This window comes from Neopsephotus bourkii, unplaced genomic scaffold (assembly GCF_033783945.1).
Source record: "Neopsephotus bourkii isolate Nb327-2 ecotype Australia unplaced genomic scaffold, CSIRO-AGI_Nbou_v1 NB_920, whole genome shotgun sequence".
Taxonomy (NCBI): Eukaryota; Metazoa; Chordata; class Aves; order Psittaciformes; family Psittacidae; genus Neopsephotus; species Neopsephotus bourkii.
This window is the reverse complement of record NW_026901414.1, coordinates 110,118-127,905: the sequence shown is the minus strand read 5'-3', so window position 1 is coordinate 127,905 and position 17,788 is coordinate 110,118. Positions and strand designations below refer to the sequence as shown.

Genomic DNA, 17,788 nt, shown 5'->3' with positions numbered 1-17,788 from the left:
TGATACAATTGTATAACATGTTCTAGATGAAAAGTCAAAGCATTGACCATGACTTTTTCTATTTCTCTGCTTCTGTATTTTCACCTTGCGAAAAGTGTGTTTCATTATAGAATCGAGGCTATTTTCTTGAGGGACTTGTTTTGGATCTGGCATGGTCCGATTGGAAAGGTGTGAAAAAACACTTTATGAAGAAGAGAGCAAAATTTTTATAGTTATACTTTTGGCCTTGTAAGTTCAGCCAAGCAGTAGTAAGCTGTATACTTAAGCTTTTTACTTCATGGTCACAGAGGCCATCCTTTTGTGGTGGACTTCATTGATTTCATTAGTGTCTCTCCAGCAGAATAGGGAAATTCCTATCAAAATTTCAGAAATACTGTTGGCTCTTAAATTTTCCTGAATGTTCAATTAAACAAGAGAGGAGGAGGAGGAAGATAAAGTAGCTGTATGTATTTCTTTTTTATAGCCCTTGGCTCCTGAGATCAAAAGTCAGCACAAACTAGGTGTCTCAAGTGTCTTTTTTGACAGTGTGATTTATCTTGCTTTTGCTTGCTAGACAGGTGGAAATTTGTGATGTTTACCTATATACTTGCATTCAGAGAAGTTTTTAGCATGTTAAAAGCACCAGTTTCAGTTAAGCTGGAGACAGCTAATATAGTTGTAAGATATGGTAGAATCAAACCATCAAAAGTTTTAATTGATGCATTAATTGTGATGATCTCTGTTGTGTTGCTGGTTACGTGAAAAGGAGAACAGACATACGGATTTACAACTTGTGTAGGCAAATGTGAAGAAGTCCTTAAGGAGAACTGTAGGATTCCGGCGTGTCAATATTCTTCCTGGATTCCTTCTTCTATGGAAGAATCAGCTAATGTAACTATATGTGACGGTCATGTATTTCTCTTTATCAACAGGAACGTACATGGTTTAGTAAAAACTATTTTGAAATTACTACAAATTCAAGCCATTCAACTGGGAGAACATGGAAATGAGGCTGTCTGGAATCTTTATGGCATCAGGTTAGTTTATGTTGGTTTTATTTAGATACTTTAATTTTTTTTTTTTTTCTGATTTTTCACTGTCTTTTTGTCTGTGTTTTTTTTTGTTTTGTGGTTTTAGTTGTTTGGGGTTTTTTTGGCTGGTTGGTTTGTTTTTGTTTGGTTGGTTTCTTTTTGGTTTTATTCTGTTCAGGTAGGTAAGCACTGCGCAGGTTGCCTGCAGAGACTGTGGAATCTCAATCCTTGGAGATACTGAAACCTGATTGCATGTGATCTTGGGCCAGCCTAAATGATTCTTCAGTGGTGACCCTTCCAAACTAAATGATTTTCTGATTCTAAGACCTATTTTTGTTGTTGCTGTTGTTGTTGTTGAAAGTTTCAAGGAGTTTTTATAGTACAGGGGTAAGATTGCCACCATAAGCTCAAAAGGGGCAATGGTAACATGAAGGCTGAGCGTGAGAAGGAACAAATAAATACTGTTACTTGTTCACGTATAGTAGCTCAATGATTGCTAGTGCCCTTTTTTAATAAGTCTTAAGACTGTGGGCGTCTTCCCTCTCACTTGTTTTTCCTGCTTTATTCTAGTTATCAAATAAGGTTCCTAAATGCTTTTACTGTTAAGGTGGTTGCCATATAAAATAAATGACTTAAAGATGCATTCAGAGCTCTCGCATAAAGCTGCTTGTCAGGTGGTAGCAGCCTTCGTAAGGGGACATCTTGGTGACTTCATCTAGCTCTTGAAAAACCAGAAGTCAGTGTTGACATTAACAGCCATTGTTATATCTACTTAGCAGATGTCATGATCATTTTTCAAGTTTCTACTTATGCAGTTAAGAGGTATCATTGTAGCAGGCTGTAGCTCTAATGCTTTAAGGGTGTAAAAGGCACTATTTGGAAGACAGGAATCGTGTTTTAAGCAAAACGAAATAATGAATTAAAATGAAACAGACTGTGGAGCACTTGATCTGCTTGCATTCCTGGAATTCTGTGTGCCTTGGTTTTTCTAGCTATGTCAGTTCTTTCTACAAATTCTACTGTCCTATAGAACAGGTGTAACTGAAAAGGCAAGTAGTGAAGGGCGGGTAGTAAGGTGGAAACCTCTTGGAAACTTTATCTTTAATAGTAAATAAACTCATTTAAAGTCTTGTGGTAGAAGAGGTTAAGTTCAAGTAATCCAGGCTCTGTGTGGAAAAGAGGGTAGTAGGATGTGGCTGAAGTGAAGAAATGGCCACTCCCCAGTAGGGTGAAGAAATGTTACTACTTTTTGGTTTGTTTTTCCCCAGCTACCAAAAGAAAAATTGCTGGAAACATAAGGCAGGTGAAACTTGGTCATCCAGAATAGTTTAAAATAATAGAAAACTGAAAATAAGCAGCAGACTAACTCTTAGCCAGTACATTTTTGTTTTTCCTTTTGTTTCCGAAGTCAGATTTCTTGGCTTGATTCTGAATATCTAGGAGGTCAATGCCATGTGATTTTGAGATCAGACTGTTGTTTTTTAGTGTACACAAAGGTCTATCTTTATTCAGTGACTTGTTATGTAACAATTTTTGTGGTTGTGTTCTATCAAGTGCCATTAAAACTTGATTTCTGGAAGAAATAAAAGAATGTATGCCATAACTCACCAACAGTAACCTCCTCTTGAAGTGTTAAGATACTATGCTATCAACTATGCAGAAGTATTCCATACAAAAATCATCAATGAAGAATCAAAAAGCACCAGTGTGTTCTCAGGTAGTTTTCTATTGTGATCTCTGTTGGGACGTTTTAAAACTAGTGCTACAGGATAATAAATAAATAAGTTTGGTTTAGACTAATGTTGATTTTGGACAGTAGAATTACTTTTAAAATGCTGCCTGTTGATACAATGTGGTATCATGAACAGTTCCTGAAAAGAAATAAGAGAAAATGTCTGTAGTTTTGTGGGTGGGGGGATTGGTTAAGTTAGCTTTTTCCATAGCAACCGTCATAGTGCTGAGCTTTGTATTTGCAGCTAGAATAGTGTTGATAATATACCAGTACTTTGGTTTCTACTGAGCAGTGCTGTTTTTGCAGCCCAACCCCACCCCTTCAAAGGGGTACCCGTAAGGTGGAAGTATGCAAGACTTTGGGAGGGGACATAGCCGGGACAGCTGACCCAAAGGGGTATTCTATAGCATAGAACATAGTGCTCAGCAATAAAAGCTAAGGGAAGGAAGTTGAGGATATGGGGGGCATTCATTATTAAGATGTTGTTAAGACATGTACTGAATGAAGCCCTACTACATATCCCAGGAAGTGGCAGGGCATTGCCTGCTGATGGGAAATAGAGAGTAAATCCTTTTGTTTGACTTTGCGTTCATGTGGGGTCTTTGCTTTTTCTTAATTAATCTGCCTATATCTCAACCTACAAGTTTTTCATACTTTCTTCCCATTGTGCTGAGGAGAGGGAGTGGGGGAGCAATTTGGTGGGCACCTGTAGACAGACAAAGTCAACCCACCAGGTAGGTTTTCCAGTTTCATCTGGGGAAGCCTCTTTAGTTCTAATCCTGAGATTCTTCACTTTCTGCAAGCAAATTAACCATGGAAAACAGGGAATTGATTACCACTGTTAACTGCAGGAAGTGTGAAATACTCCTTTTACCCATGTAAGTCAGTAGAAAACTGCCTCTCCTATCGCTGAATGTTGGGATTCCTAATTGTTTCCATAAGCTGTGTAAATGCAGCTGGTTGTTTCATTGGGTTTTGTTATGGTTTTTGGGGTTGTGTGTTTATTGTGTTTTGTTTTGCTTGTTTGGAGTGTGTTTGTTTTGTTCTGTTGGTTTTGTTTGGTTTGTGTTTGTTTGTTGCTGTTGTTGTGTTTGGTTTTCTTTTTTTAATAAGTAGCGTTCCAGTGGTGGATAAATGCCAAAGCGAATCTGATGGGATTTTTTTAAGGATGCATGAAAAAAATTATGTGACTTTTAAACTTGCACATGGAATGAGCTGCACTGTTTGTTAGGAAGTTAGGAGGCGCTGCAGCAGAGACGGAAGTAGTTTGCAAGTTGGTCTCACTGTGGACTAGAATTGAGCATTCCCAGGGGATTTATTTATCGTATGGCATAAAGCTGTATATTTTCCATGTGTATTAATGTAGCTGTCCAGTAACCTAAGCTCAGGCTGAATTGAGTGAGAGGACAGGGAAGAGGGGTTTTCAAGGAGTACTTGTCAGCATTCTCATTGCAGAGCTTTGGCTGTAAATATCTGCTGAAAACTATTTTTTTTTTTTTTAATGAACTAGTATAATACATTATTCTTAATGTGATTACACATTGTTTTGTCTAAAAATTCTGGAGAGCTGAAACTTTCTGAAAATCAAAATTAATTCAGAGCAGGTAGAAAAATACTTTTTAAATGCGTATTTGATAAAGTGCTATTCCATCTTTCTGAAAGGACCAGGGTCAATGCTGCATACACAGAAAATTATGTTAATAGCAGACATTTGTTCCTCATACAGAAAAAGCAGTCTGACACTGAATTTGTGCTTTAAATCTGGTTGGAGTGCTCTTTTTGTTCAGAGATGTAACAAGAACAACCAGATGACATTAGAAGTAATTTTTATTTTATTGTTGCCCCTTATATAAGATGTGTAACTTTGTTTCCCTAAACACATATTTACAGGTGGATAGCTGCTGTGTCTGTCTGTGATTTTTGCTTTATCCTGAACCCAATATTTTGGCAATAATTTAGGGTAGTAGCACTGTAATGTCATTTAAACATGCATTTTATGACTCCTCAGTTAGTATTAATAATAAATTATACCTACACACCTGATTTTTCCTACTGCTAGTAGTGTTACTAAATGGAACTTTTTCAGGCTGCACATTTTAACATTTCATTATCAATCAGTGTTCAATATGGAACTTAGCTTATTTTTTTTCAGCAGCCAGTTCAGTGCAGTTCTGTGAATTTTAGAACACACAAAATCTGTCATAGAAGTCTTGCCTTTTTTTCTGGATAGTAAGTTATTTTTTATTTCAGACTTGATACGTCACACGTGCTGACTGACTTCAGTGTCATAGCAACATTTAGATGACTTCATTACATTCTTTTCATTAGGAAAGGTAATTAAGTCTAAAAGTATGACAGAGCTACTAAAATAACTGCTGCTATAAATCTGGATGTCTGTACAAGGCTATGGACTTTAAAGTTCTGGCATGGTATGTGAACAGTATTTCTAGATTGCTGCCTGGTAAATGGTACTGTCAAAAACCAAAACCCCAACAACACAAACAAACCAACCAAGCAAAAAACACAAACAGAAGCAAAACAGAAGAATCTATTCCCCTCCCCCCCAAAAAACCCCACAAACCAAAACCCATGAACAAAACAAAAAAGTCTGAGCTTCATAAATGTTTCTTTTTTTTTTTTTTTTCAGTCTGAATTTGCCAGTTTCAGTTACCAGCTTCTGATTCTTGCATGCTAACTTGACATTTGTTGCTTTATGAAATTTGTGTTCTCAGTGAAGGTACTTGGGTTGCAATGACAATATCCCTTAATCTAATCTCATTATTTTGTACTAGTAAGCTTAATAATGTGCTTATTAGCATGTGTTTTTCCAGGTCCTCATGAAACAGCCATGAGAAGAGTTAAACTTCTCCATATTTTTAATAACTGACTTGAAAGATGGTGTCCTGATTTTAGCTGTAACATTTTTTTTTCTCCTTCCTAGTAGCTAGTGAAGTTCTGTGTTTCAGCTTTAGTCTGAGAACAATGCTGGTAGCACACCCATGTTTTAATTGTTGCTCAAGTAGCACTTAACCCTGGTCAGGGGCTTTTCAGTCTCATGCTAAGCCAGTGAGGAGGGACAGAAGAGGCTGGGAGGCAGAGACAGGGCACCTGACCCAAAGTAGCCAAGGGGGTATTTGTAGTGAATGCATTTGTTGCCTTTCCATTTATTCATACAGCCCTGCTCTCTCACGTGTTTCTAGCAGATCTGTGGCAATTGGCAAGACTCTTCCAACTTTTCTCACTTGCTATTAGGGAAGTTGCTTCCATTTTGAGAGCAGGCAAGTATCATTTTGTCTGCTGTTAAGCTGTTGGTATCCTAGAGAAGACTATGTAGTTGGATGAAGCAGGAAAGGAAGCTGGGTGAAAACAGGGACATTTAGCAGTCAGATGGGAATAAGTGGGCCAGTCATAGCAAGAACAGTGGGTAAACTCCAGAAGGAGGTGATGGAAGTAGTGATAGATCTGCCTTCACATCACCAGTTCTTCCCAATTTCCCACCTCTCCAGGAAACTCAGTGTCCAGACTCTCATGTTCTGCTTTCCTTTCTTATACTAACTTACTCCAGTTGAATGACTTTTCTTTTTCTTATGACAGAACAAATTATATACTTCAGGTTTCTCTTCCTGCTCAGCTTTTCTTCCACTTGCTGCTGTGCAAGGATAGCTACAGTTTTACAGGAGCATCCCACTTTGAGGAGGTGCGGATGGCCTTCAGTGATTGACTTTGCAAGTGGAGAAGGTGTTGATGATAGGTAGGCGTCAAATATTAGAGAGATGGCAGTAGAGTGGAGATCTCTAGACTGGTGGTATGCTGGTCTTTCTCCTTTCCTGATGCTTTTGCTGCCTGGAAAAAAAAAAGGTGAAAACAAGAAGTTTGAGTAAGATTTAAAGTAATAAGTGGGATGATTGTCAAATTGACTGCTGTGAGATGCTGAAGATCTGTACCAATGCTTGGAAGACTGAACTGGCATGTTATGTGGGGTTCAAATTTTTCTGTGGGTGTTGTTTAGAGCCCACTGCTAGGGTGTAGTGCTGCTGCGAATGACTAGAATCAGCCTACACATTTGAAGGGTGATCCTTAAACATTTATTTAAAAAAATTAGAAAAACAGAGCAGGACTTCAAATACCTTTTTTTTTTTTTTTTAATCTTCTTTCCTGAAGTTTTCATAAAATATGCTATTTTGACAGCATAGCAGTTCTGTCAGACTTGATAAAGGAGTTAATACCAGAGGGTTGTCTATTTCTACGCTGTTTTTATTTTAAAGGTAGTTATTTTCCACACTTGCTTTCTGCATTATATATCTAAATGTGATTTCTTTGTGTTTCAGGAACAATATTCATCCATTAATCAATGTCCTTGAAAACAGACCTGATTGCTGGCCAGTTCTACTGCAGCAGATAACAGTATTTTTCCACCAGTGTCCAGAGAAGTAAGTAAATGAATAATTAAAAAATAGCCGATTTAGGCAACTGAATTGTATGAGTGTAACTTTTTTCCAAAGGCAGCTGCAATGAGTAGTCTTTCGAAAAATCTAATTGTAAAAATCTATGACCCTATTTAAAGGTTAAAAATAGAATATTAATGAAGTACTAGAATAATCCATCAAAAATATTTTATGTTTTTTCTAAACTCTGATATTGATGTAATTTTTAGAATATGGAAAAATGTGTGCAAAATTCATAACACCTTCCAGTAATTTTGATTATTTACTTCGTCACTATTTTGACTGCTATGCAGGTATAACTTACCTATACAAAATGTTGAGATGATAAAGGTAAAGCACAGATGGATACATCTCACCATAAAGAATGGGGTCTTTAAAGTATGCTTCTTGATCAAAAAGAAATTAGAAAGGCTGTGCCACTGGTTTTTTTTCTATAAAATATTTGTAACAATGAATAAAGCTGCAACCAGTTTCAACATTTCTTCATGCTTATCTTGAAGGAACTTGTCCAATGAAGCTTCAGTGTAAGACACCAAATGCCATACCAGATTAAGTGCCAAATGTTTTCACTGATTTTATACATGTATGTATGCTCTTCAGATAAAAGGTATCTCTTCTGTTTTCTGGAAGACTCATACAAATCCAGCAGAGTAATAGTACAGTGAAATTGACTTCTGTATTCTGTTGCTCTGATTAAACAGATAAATTTATTAATCTCTCGAATTTCTAGTGGTCTTAGACTACATGATCCACATTAAGGCTTTGATGCAAAAGTGTGTTCTGTTCAATTTAATTCATCAGAGTAATTTTAAAATACTGTTTTTAGACTTGCTCTTCCACACAGCTACTAAGTCTGGGACTTGTGAAAATGGAATGAACTGTGGATTTTTTTCCTGGTAGCTTGCTTTAAATTAAAACAGGAATTGTTCATGCTGAGAAGGAAAATATCTTAAACTTCTTTGCTGCTTTTTGTGCAAATGTTTCTGTGGAATACATTCCAGACTGAGAATATAGAATCAGGGAATCATAGAATCATTTAGGTTGGAAAAGACCAACTGTAACCTAATACCATGTCTGTAAGCACCACAGCAACAAGCACCACCTGCATACATTGATGTAGATGTGTTAGCTGTTTGTTCTTAAAGCTTTGCATCAGGACTAAGTCTTGTTTAAAAGTGACTTTTAATTTTGATCTCCTGCACATTTGTTAATTGCACTTCATTTCGTGGTTGCTATGTAAGGTGTCATGACAGTACTTCATACTGACAAGTGCTAACAAGCTTTTTGTGAGACTTAACTAGTGTCTTCCGTAACACCTTTCTGTTTATTGTGTCCTGTAAATTATTTCAGGTAAGGTTACATTGCTTAGGTTTTCCTTTTTATTTGTTAAGTCTTCAGTAGAAGGCAGTCTCGGCAAACTTGCTTCTTGAACTGCAGGGCACAGAGTTCATGTGTTGGCATAATGGCTCCATTTCTAAGATACCTGTATTGTGAACCATCTCAGTTACGGGAATATGCTGAACTGCGAATGGGTTTACTTAAGATCTTACTTCAGCCCCGTGGTCCTAAGCACAAAGAAGCACCCTCCATGCTGGAATGCCAGATTCTTCAACTTCTGTGGGATGTGGTTCCCCACCTTCAGGTACAGTTGTTGCCTGTTGTACAGTTGTTGCTTTAAAAGTCACCTGACCCCGACTTTTACAAAGATATGCTATCAAAGTAATGATACTATTAGTAGTATTGCCTTTCAAGTGTGCAAATACATCATTCTCTTCCATTTTTTATGGGCTTGATTTGGTAGTACAGAAATCTAACAAACTGGGTCTTTCTGGTAGAAAATAAAGCTCTTCAGTTTTTAAAATCTGATACATCTTATGAAGCATAAATTGAAACACATTTACCATAATTAGTTGTCACTAGTTGCAACATTAAACATACAGTGAAGTTGTACAGATACCCATGAGAGAGATAATTTTGTTAAATGTTAAAATGTTTGTGAAAACATGCAATTTTTAACTTAGCATGGATAATACTAAATGAAATAGCTATATGATAAGCACAATTCAAGTGTTCCTAGATATTCCCTTCTCACTCTTTGTAACAGAGGGATTAGTGGATATGAAGACAAAACTTAATCCCTCTGTAATATGCTGAAGTTTGACACTTTCTTTAAGTTATACAGTGATACTTGCCAGGAGCTAGGGATTTAATCTTTTCTGTCCCTTTTAGTTAGGGGTCTGGGGTATTGGTTAAAGTTCATAGTTCTACTTTGACTCATGCTTTACCATGACATTAGTTAAGGTTTTTTTTGTACCTATATACTTTTTTTGTCCTCTTTAATTTTGGAGCGCCATCTTCAGTGTGTACTCTAGTGATTCAAACATGAGGTGCTATGATATTACTGCCATAGGGAGATAGTTTATAAGATCAATAATGTAAAGCATATAGCTTTACATCAAGCCTTATTACACTGGCTTGATGAGGATATTTGGTAGCATCTTTCTCCTGAGGAATTTTACTAGTAAAGTCTTCTTTCCACTAGTAGCTACTTTGCACAACCTTTTGACCAATATTAACTTCGATTATACACATTTATCTTGGTTTGCGCCTACACTTTGTGAAGATAGGTAAATGCTGACTTTTTCTAGTAACAGTATTTCTTATTTTGTCTTGATTATACCTGAACTTCAGTATAACTCTTTATCCTGAAGGTATGACCAAGCTCCTGACTTGGTAACACTTAGCCATAAAATTGGCACTGAAGACTTAGAAAGATTAGTTACAAACCTTTCTTTCCTCCATGCTTGTTGGCACTTTTTTTAGAAGTATGTTTGTTTTTTGTTGAACTTGGATTAATACTTAAATGTTTTTGTCTTGTCTGAGATACAACTTTCACAATGGAAAGGACAATACTTCAAGAAGCCCATTTGATGAGCTGGTTTATAATGTTATTCCTTCTCCTCTTTCTCTGAACCTTGGGTTCTCCTTATCCTTTTAAGCTTAGCCTTATTTAATCCTCTGTATTGTTAATGTTTTCTAGTCATTTGGTCTGATGATATCAACAAAGCTGTCAAAGGTACAGCATGTCACCTGCAGACTTTCCTAATGAAAAAAAATTGTGGAATTTAGGCTTCTGGTTAGAGCACATTATTCATGGAATTTTTTCTAAGGTACTGCAAATTACGATGTTTTCCTTAATGCTGGCTCCAGAATTTGGATTGGAACAGCTGGGTCTGTAACTAGTGTTTTTCAAGAGCAGAAATGCTCTCAACTAACACATAAGGGTTTAGAGGCAGTTTGCTTCTTGAAGTCTCTTTACTTGGCTTCCAGGTACAGAGATAATGCTTTTGGGTTTTACACTTCAGCTTTTCATTTTGTAGTAGGTAGATTATGTGGTGCTCCAAAATCAGAAAACATCACTGCCTTTGTCTTTTGTGACATATATTAATGTATCTTCATTATGTTACAGAGGAAATACCCTGGAGCAGAGAGTTTCCATTACAAGATATTAAATGCCCACAATTTTGTTAATGTTGCTGAGAGAACCCTGAGAGCTGAATTTATTCGGCATTGCTTTTGCCGAAAAAGGGAGTTTTCTCAACAGAAACCAAGAAAACTTTTTATTCTTTCATGTTTCTAATCTTACTTCAGAATATTAAATAGCAGTTCGTCTATTGCTTCTTCAGGGAAGTCGAATAAGAGATTCCTGGGTTTAGTTTGTAAATGTGTTTCTTCAAAGCCTTGGTAATATTTGCAGTGCTAATATTATTGTAGAGCTAATAGAACTAATTCTATACTTGGGAAATTCTCTGTGGATAGGTAAGGGGAACTAAACCAGAATGTGTTTTAGTTTAGTTTTGTTGTTCTGTTTTTTTTTAACTGCCTTTCTACAGCATAAAGACTTACTGCAAGTTACAGAAGCCTCATTTTTTCTGCAAGAGCTATTCCTCAGTCTACTGCGTTATTCTGTGTTTTGGAAAGTTCAGTTATCTGAGTTTTGTCTGCAACTGTTAAGCTTCTGTGAAGTGTGCTTAAATGTAATGGGAGAATGCTCATCTTTGATCTCCTTAATAGAAGACAACTTTGAGCTCTTAAAAGAGGTAAGAGTTCAGGGGGAAAAAATGAGTAGTTGCATTAAATTTAGAGAATGTCATTTTTAAGACAGTAGTGGCATTGATATGTGACATTCATCTGCAAGTGGCCATTGTTGTTTGAAAAGTTTCTAATTTTTTTTTCCTTGGCTGAAGACTTTCAGAAGGTGAAAACTGGTTAAATACTTAACTATTTAGTATGGGAGTTGATTTAAACTGAGGTAAAATGGTTTGAACAAAGTAACAAATTAAAATGTTGTAGTTATTCACTTAAAATATGATTTTTACACTATTTGTATTCTTTATTACATGTGCTGTGTCAGTGTGCACTCACTATGATTCATGAGGAAACTCCTTAGAGAGTTTTGATTGCTGCCAATTTGTACTGTTTAATTGCACTGAAAAACCACGGCGATTCAAACCACTTCTGTTTTTTCCTTGCAGGCAGTTCCAGTGGAACAGTGTATAATTGGGCTAGCACTTCTACTGCTGCAAACCCCCAAAAGTCAGCAAAAGTCTATTCTGAGTCTAGGTAAAGCTCTTCTTGTCAAAGAGGGGTCTACAGTCTTAAGACTGTGTCTGTTGTTTCTTCACATTTATGTTTATACAAAAACTGTATTCCCCTGAAGTTGGATTGGGTGATGGGTTTGGTTTGTTTTTTTTTTTGTTCTTTTTTTAAATAAGCAGGGTTTTCCTTGAGTTTAAAAAGCAACATTACGTGGAATGGCAATAAAAATAAATTTTCCTGCCACACTAACTTTTTTTATGAATGTTACTGTATTTTAAGCTCCTTGCTGTCTTGGAGCTTATCTGCTTTGGTTTTGAGTCAACAATAGGGTATTCTCAGCTGAGATTGATGCATGCTAAATGGTTTCTTTTGACAGATCTTAAGAGAGCAGGCCTGACAGTCATGGCAGTGTTTGGCTGAGCTTTTGATTTAATGGTTTTGATTAGTGGAGTTATTCCAGTAAAAGCAAAGGACTGCGCTGTATTCTATTGTTGTATTTCTTGCTGCCATTAGGTACTTTGTTGTAAACAACAGAAATGTATGGTCTCTGAACAGAATTGGAGTTTTATAAAAAAATCTTCTGGACTTTAGGTCTAGTATGCACATACTATAATTCTGTTACTTTGCTTGACCAGTGTGTTTCATAGAAATGTTTGTGTTGTGCCACGAAGTACAAGTATTATTAGTTCTTTCTTCCGTACATGATCTTTGTTTTTTCCCACTTTTTTCTAAATAGCCTGCAAGCTCCTTTCCTGTTCAGAAACCCAGAGCATCTCAACCACAGCCTTTACTTTGGTGATGCCTGTGCTACAGATCTTAACTTCTACAACAGTTGGGGACTGCCTATCAGAGGATGATTCTGGAATTACAAGGCAGCAGCTGGCTGTAAACCTTTTGGAACTAATACAGGAGGAAGGTGTGAAGGATAAAAAGGAATTGGTAAAGTTATAGGGTTTTTTCCTTTTTTTGGGGGCAGGTAGGAGGATGGATTCAACAGGACTGGCATTCTAGGTTGTTGATTTTTTTTCACATATGGTGGTTGTAATGTGTAAGTAATGGAATAAGTGAGTTTTAATGTTTTTTAAGAGGTCATCTGAAGTACAGAGGTGTTCTAACTTCCATTAACTAAAACAAATTTGTATTGCTAAATGGGGAAATTCTGTCATTTTTATGGAGAGCAGCTTTTGCTACTCAAAATCTCTTTTTTCTCTGGTAATTTAAAGGTGAGTTGGCCCTGTGCTGTTGGAGTCTGAATTCCATTTTTAATGTTTGGAGACCTCTTTTCAACTAATTTCTAAACCATGATTTTGATATGAACATTCTTCATCTGATTACTGCCTGCCAACTACTTTCTTAATAATTGAAAGGCATTTCTGAAGATAGTGCATTTTCTAAGAAAACAAAAAATTGCTAATAAAGAAATGGTTTTTCTTGGGTTAAACTTTATTGTTTTAATTAAAAACTTTGAACTTGGCTATTAATATGCAGGAGCTTTGTCATATTCATACTTTTATATATATAAAAATCTGAGTTAGAAGGGTTTCTCACTGCTATTTAACTACTTTCCTGCTTATCATGTTACCTTTTCTGACTGCATCTGTAGAACATTTTGTTCTGAGAAGTGAGACAGTTTACCTAAAACTGAGTTGTTTTATTAAGTACTATAAAAAGTTAGAAGAATTTCCTTAGAATAACGTAGATGATAGTTACACTTTGTGATGCACCTGTCATTGTCAGGAATGGGAGCTTTTGATGTACTGCAGTCTTACTGTGTCCATTTTAGTGAGGAAGTAGCACTGCAGTTGCCAGCAGGAACAGGAATGATGGATGCCAAATGAAGAGGGAGCTCCTGAATAGGGAATTAGCAACCCATTCAATCATCCTTAGTATGATAATTCATATAAATAATTGTAAAGAAATGTATTGCAATTTATTCTTTACATTTATTGTAATAGGACTTTAAAAAAAGGATTTGGTTTGTATAACAGAACTGGATTAGTTACATTTTGTAGTTTGATCTTTCATGGTGCCTTTGTTTGATTGAGAATTTTTCGTTTCACTTGTTCTCAGGTATCCTGTAAACTCATTTACCCCATAACCAGCTCTTACAGCTCATTGTTTATAACCTGGAAGATGATAGAGCTCATGAAAGAGAAGTCTGCAGTTACTAACTGGTTATCTTCAGTTAAATCACTGTTACCTGTCACCACTAAAGTCCCTGCCCATGTTTTTCTTCTGCTGGCTTATCTACTGGTCCAGAAAGATGGAGACAGTCTTCGTGATGTACTCCAGACTACTACAGAAATAGTCAAGGCTGATTGTTCTCAGGTAAAAACTGTTAATTGATTTCTGTTACAGGAGTTGTGATGGATTGTGCAGCCTGAGAGTCACAACTCTGCCACAGCTTCATGACCTCAGATCTAACAAGTAGTAAAACTGCCTGTGCGCCCAGTAGGTACATCACATGCAGCACATGTGTACACCGCATACCTGTGCTTTTATGTATATAATGTAGGCACACAGAGCACTCGCAAGAATACAAAACAGCACCAGAGGCCCTATCCTGCTTCACTTTCTGGCTGAGGAGGATGGGGGTCTACTAGTGGGAATATATGTACAATGTACAGATACATATGATAGATATGACATGGAGCTTTCCAGCAATGGGGAATACACAGAGTGCGCAGTAGGTGGCTTCTGATCCCAGTCTCACCACTTGCTGGCATCTGGATGTACAAACCTCTTGAGGCTGCAGCTCCGCTGCAGTTGCTGGTGCAGACTGTCCCACCCATCCTGGGAGCGCACACAAATGCAGCCCTACACACATCTCCTGCCTCTGGGAGCACCACTGCTCTCTGGGACTCCCCTCACTCCTAAGTAGGCACTTCCACTCTGTTCTCACCCTTAGACACACACATACACATACACGTGTATTCCCCATGCTGACTGGAACTCTACATCAAAATATGTATTATGTCTCAGTTTTGGAGTATTTTTTAATTGTTTACGCTTAGGAAAAGAAACTGGATTATTTGTTAATATTGTCTAGTAACTGAAAATATAACATGATGAAGTGGAAAAGAGGCTACTAAACCATTTTTGGTGACCTCTTAGGTTATTCTCTGTGTTCTTTTGTGGCTATTGGAAGGCTGCGAAGTCCCTTGCAATATTTGTGTACTTGCTTCTTAAAAATATGTGCACAGGCTTTGTCCGCTTCAGTACTGAATTCAAGCTGGAATTATACATCATGCTTATACTTATCCACATAACCTGGAAAGATGAACGGTGCTATCTAGAAACAATAATAGTGCATGAGACATTATACACAAGCAGTCACATCTTGAAAAATTAAACAAAATAGGTAAGGGGAAGTGTTACTTCCAATTTCAGATGTGCCATAAAGACAGGCTTTATTTGCTTTTTTTTTTTTTCTGTCTCAAAGAGTTATCACATTCTGCAGCACAGGAGTTGGATAGAGCTTACAATACATGCACTTGATGACTTGCAGTGCTGGGCACTCTAACTCTGATCCAGGGAAGCAGTTTAGGATGTGCTTGCTGTTGAATACATAGCGAAATGCGGGGCTAAACTAGGCCTGTTATACACTGCTTTTGGAGATAACTGTATTTCTTAAGTCAGAGAAGATTTTAAACCAAATGACAGCTTCATCTGTTGTGGGTTGCCTGTTGTTAACCTTTTATGTCTCTTCTCTGATCTTTTTCAGGGTTGTCTTTCTTTGTTTTCTTGTATAGGTGTGCTTTATAATGCACTCAAATTGATATAGTTTTGGGAGTATATGATTTCTTTAAAATAGTTTGTCAATTTGACAGAATTTTGCATTTCCTTTGTCTTTCAAGTATTGTATTCAGTGCTTTTGTGTTGTAATTAGGCTTGTAGGGATTAGTAATTTAATATTTCTTCAAAATGTTTTTATAAGTCAACATTCAGAAGTAGTGTGAGTAGTCTGACAGGTTCACTGAATAGCCTATAACCAGGCCCTGTAAGTGAATTAGTTACCTAGGAAAAGGGGTAAGTTACCAATACATGTTGCAACACCTGCAGTAGACATATCTCTGCTATATCCTATAAAACTTTTCTTCAGTTCTGATACATACTGCTGCGTGTAAGGCAGCTTCCTTCTTGTGACTAACTTAGCTAGTGGTGTAAAAAGTGCTAAGGTAACTCCAGGCTTTTTATCTCGGCTTTCCTGGTTTTGTGTGTAGGTTGTCTGTAACTTGGTTTGCTGCATTAAGTCTTTGAGTTGTATGATGAATCAGTGTATGATGAATCAGCTGTATGATGAATATTACAGAAAGAGGAGAGGCATAATGCTTTGTTTATTAACTGTTTGATATAGTTGTTCAAAATACACTTTGATAGTAATTCAGAAAAGAAATAAATTGCAGGCAGAAAAAAATCACTGAAGAATATGGCACCTTAGCAGAGTAGCTTGGACTGTGTATGGAATGAATCTCTTCTGAACTCTCCCTTGGAGTAATCTGGAATAACTCCACTGACTTAAAATGAAAAGTGTTAGAGACAAATTTTAATTCAAGTCAGCAGAGTTAGAGAAGCTTTAGGTATGCAAAAGAGGAATTTATCCTGAACTTCTTGATATTTAGCATGACATGAATGGATTTACCTCCCTTGTTCTGCCTGTTTGAAGGCAAAGCTTTTATTCACCAATGCAGTAAGTAAGATTGATGGGAGCAGCCTCTTGAGCTAACTGTGGTGCTTTGACTATTTCAGAATTAAGAATCTCTTGAGACTGGTGGAAAAGTCCTTCCTGGCTTTGGGAAAAATGGCTCATACCCAAATGCAGCAAGAATGTGAAGTTCAAACTGTATCTTGCTTTCTCTTTTCCTAATGATTAGCAGAAGGCCATGTGAATTAGAAGCTGTTGTTTAAAATACAGAACTCAAAATGGCAATCAGTTAATATCTAACTGCTCACACTTTGTTTACTAACAGAGACTGTAAATAGTGAGCTTTTAGCTTCTTAAATTACTGTGGCTACTAAAATTCATTTCTGGAAAATATACAGAGCATTCTTGTATTACTGTGGCTAGTAAAATTCATTTCTGCAAAGTATATAGAGCATTCTTGTGTCTTTTTAATAGTTAACATGAAGCACCAGTATAATTGGTAATACAGCAGGAGTTCTGCTGGATAATAATTGGCATGAAAAGAATACTCTGCTTAATTGGGATATTTCCCTTCTCAGTCTTTAGTTAAGTGCACCCAAGGACACCTAAATATTCTCTGGTTAGCAGTATCTAATACATTGTTGTCTTTTAAATTACGTTTCTTATTCCAGAGGACCTTAACACTTTAAAACCGGGACCTACAGTCTGGCTCAACTGATCTTGGGATCACCTGGCATCTGTCTTGACTCAGACAAATTATTTTAGTTCTCAGTCTGCTTAATGGGCTCACAGAGATTATTACACTGTGGCACAGCACTGTACTGAGAAATTATCATGTTGTTTCCTGAAGGTGCAATGCTCACATTAAGGCATGAGGAATTGCCTCTGGTCTCAGTCTTGCCATTGCAATAGTTAGTACAGGGGGAGAAAGCATTGAAGCTCCTGGATGGGGGAAATAACCTATTACTTTAATAGACTCAATGGGCAGTATGATGGCAACAACCGCTAGCATACTGATAGCAAAGTTATACTTCAGGATTTGCTTTATTTGGTTCTTTTATTCAGTTCTATGTAATTAAATGGTGCTTTATAAAAGATTGGAAAAGTAAGTGGGAAAACTATGATCAGAATATCCTATAAGAAAGTGAAAAGCCCATCACAGCAAATTTTTAAAATGTTTTGGGTCTTCAGTTTCTTAGGGCACTTTTTGAAGGATGCAGTGGGAAGGCAGTGTGCAGTATATTAATTAAAAGGCTGTTCTGAAGCAGAAGAAAGAAGTTGGGTGTGGAAAGAAGAGAACAAAAAAATGGCTGTTAAGCTTATTTTTAAACAGTCACCTGTTAACTTGAATGTCTTC

General features: G+C 36.8%; 2 protein-coding genes across 2 annotated transcripts in view; one reads left to right on the top strand and one right to left on the bottom strand.

Moving 5' to 3' along the window:
- HACD4 (3-hydroxyacyl-CoA dehydratase 4) overlaps positions 1-17,788 on the bottom strand; it is a 251,036-nt gene that overhangs the window by 145,173 nt on the left and 88,075 nt on the right. The window lies entirely within an intron of this gene.
- Positions 1-17,788, top strand: part of FOCAD (focadhesin) — a 94,124-nt gene that overhangs the window by 8,603 nt on the left and 67,733 nt on the right. The window contains exons 5-11 of the mRNA XM_061357748.1: positions 912-1,016; positions 7,071-7,172; positions 8,625-8,829; positions 11,081-11,287; positions 11,723-11,810; positions 12,523-12,725; positions 13,857-14,114. Coding sequence (XP_061213732.1) covers positions 912-1,016; positions 7,071-7,172; positions 8,625-8,829; positions 11,081-11,287; positions 11,723-11,810; positions 12,523-12,725; positions 13,857-14,114 — 1,168 coding nt within the window. The remainder of the gene's footprint in view (positions 1-911; positions 1,017-7,070; positions 7,173-8,624; positions 8,830-11,080; positions 11,288-11,722; positions 11,811-12,522; positions 12,726-13,856; positions 14,115-17,788) is intronic.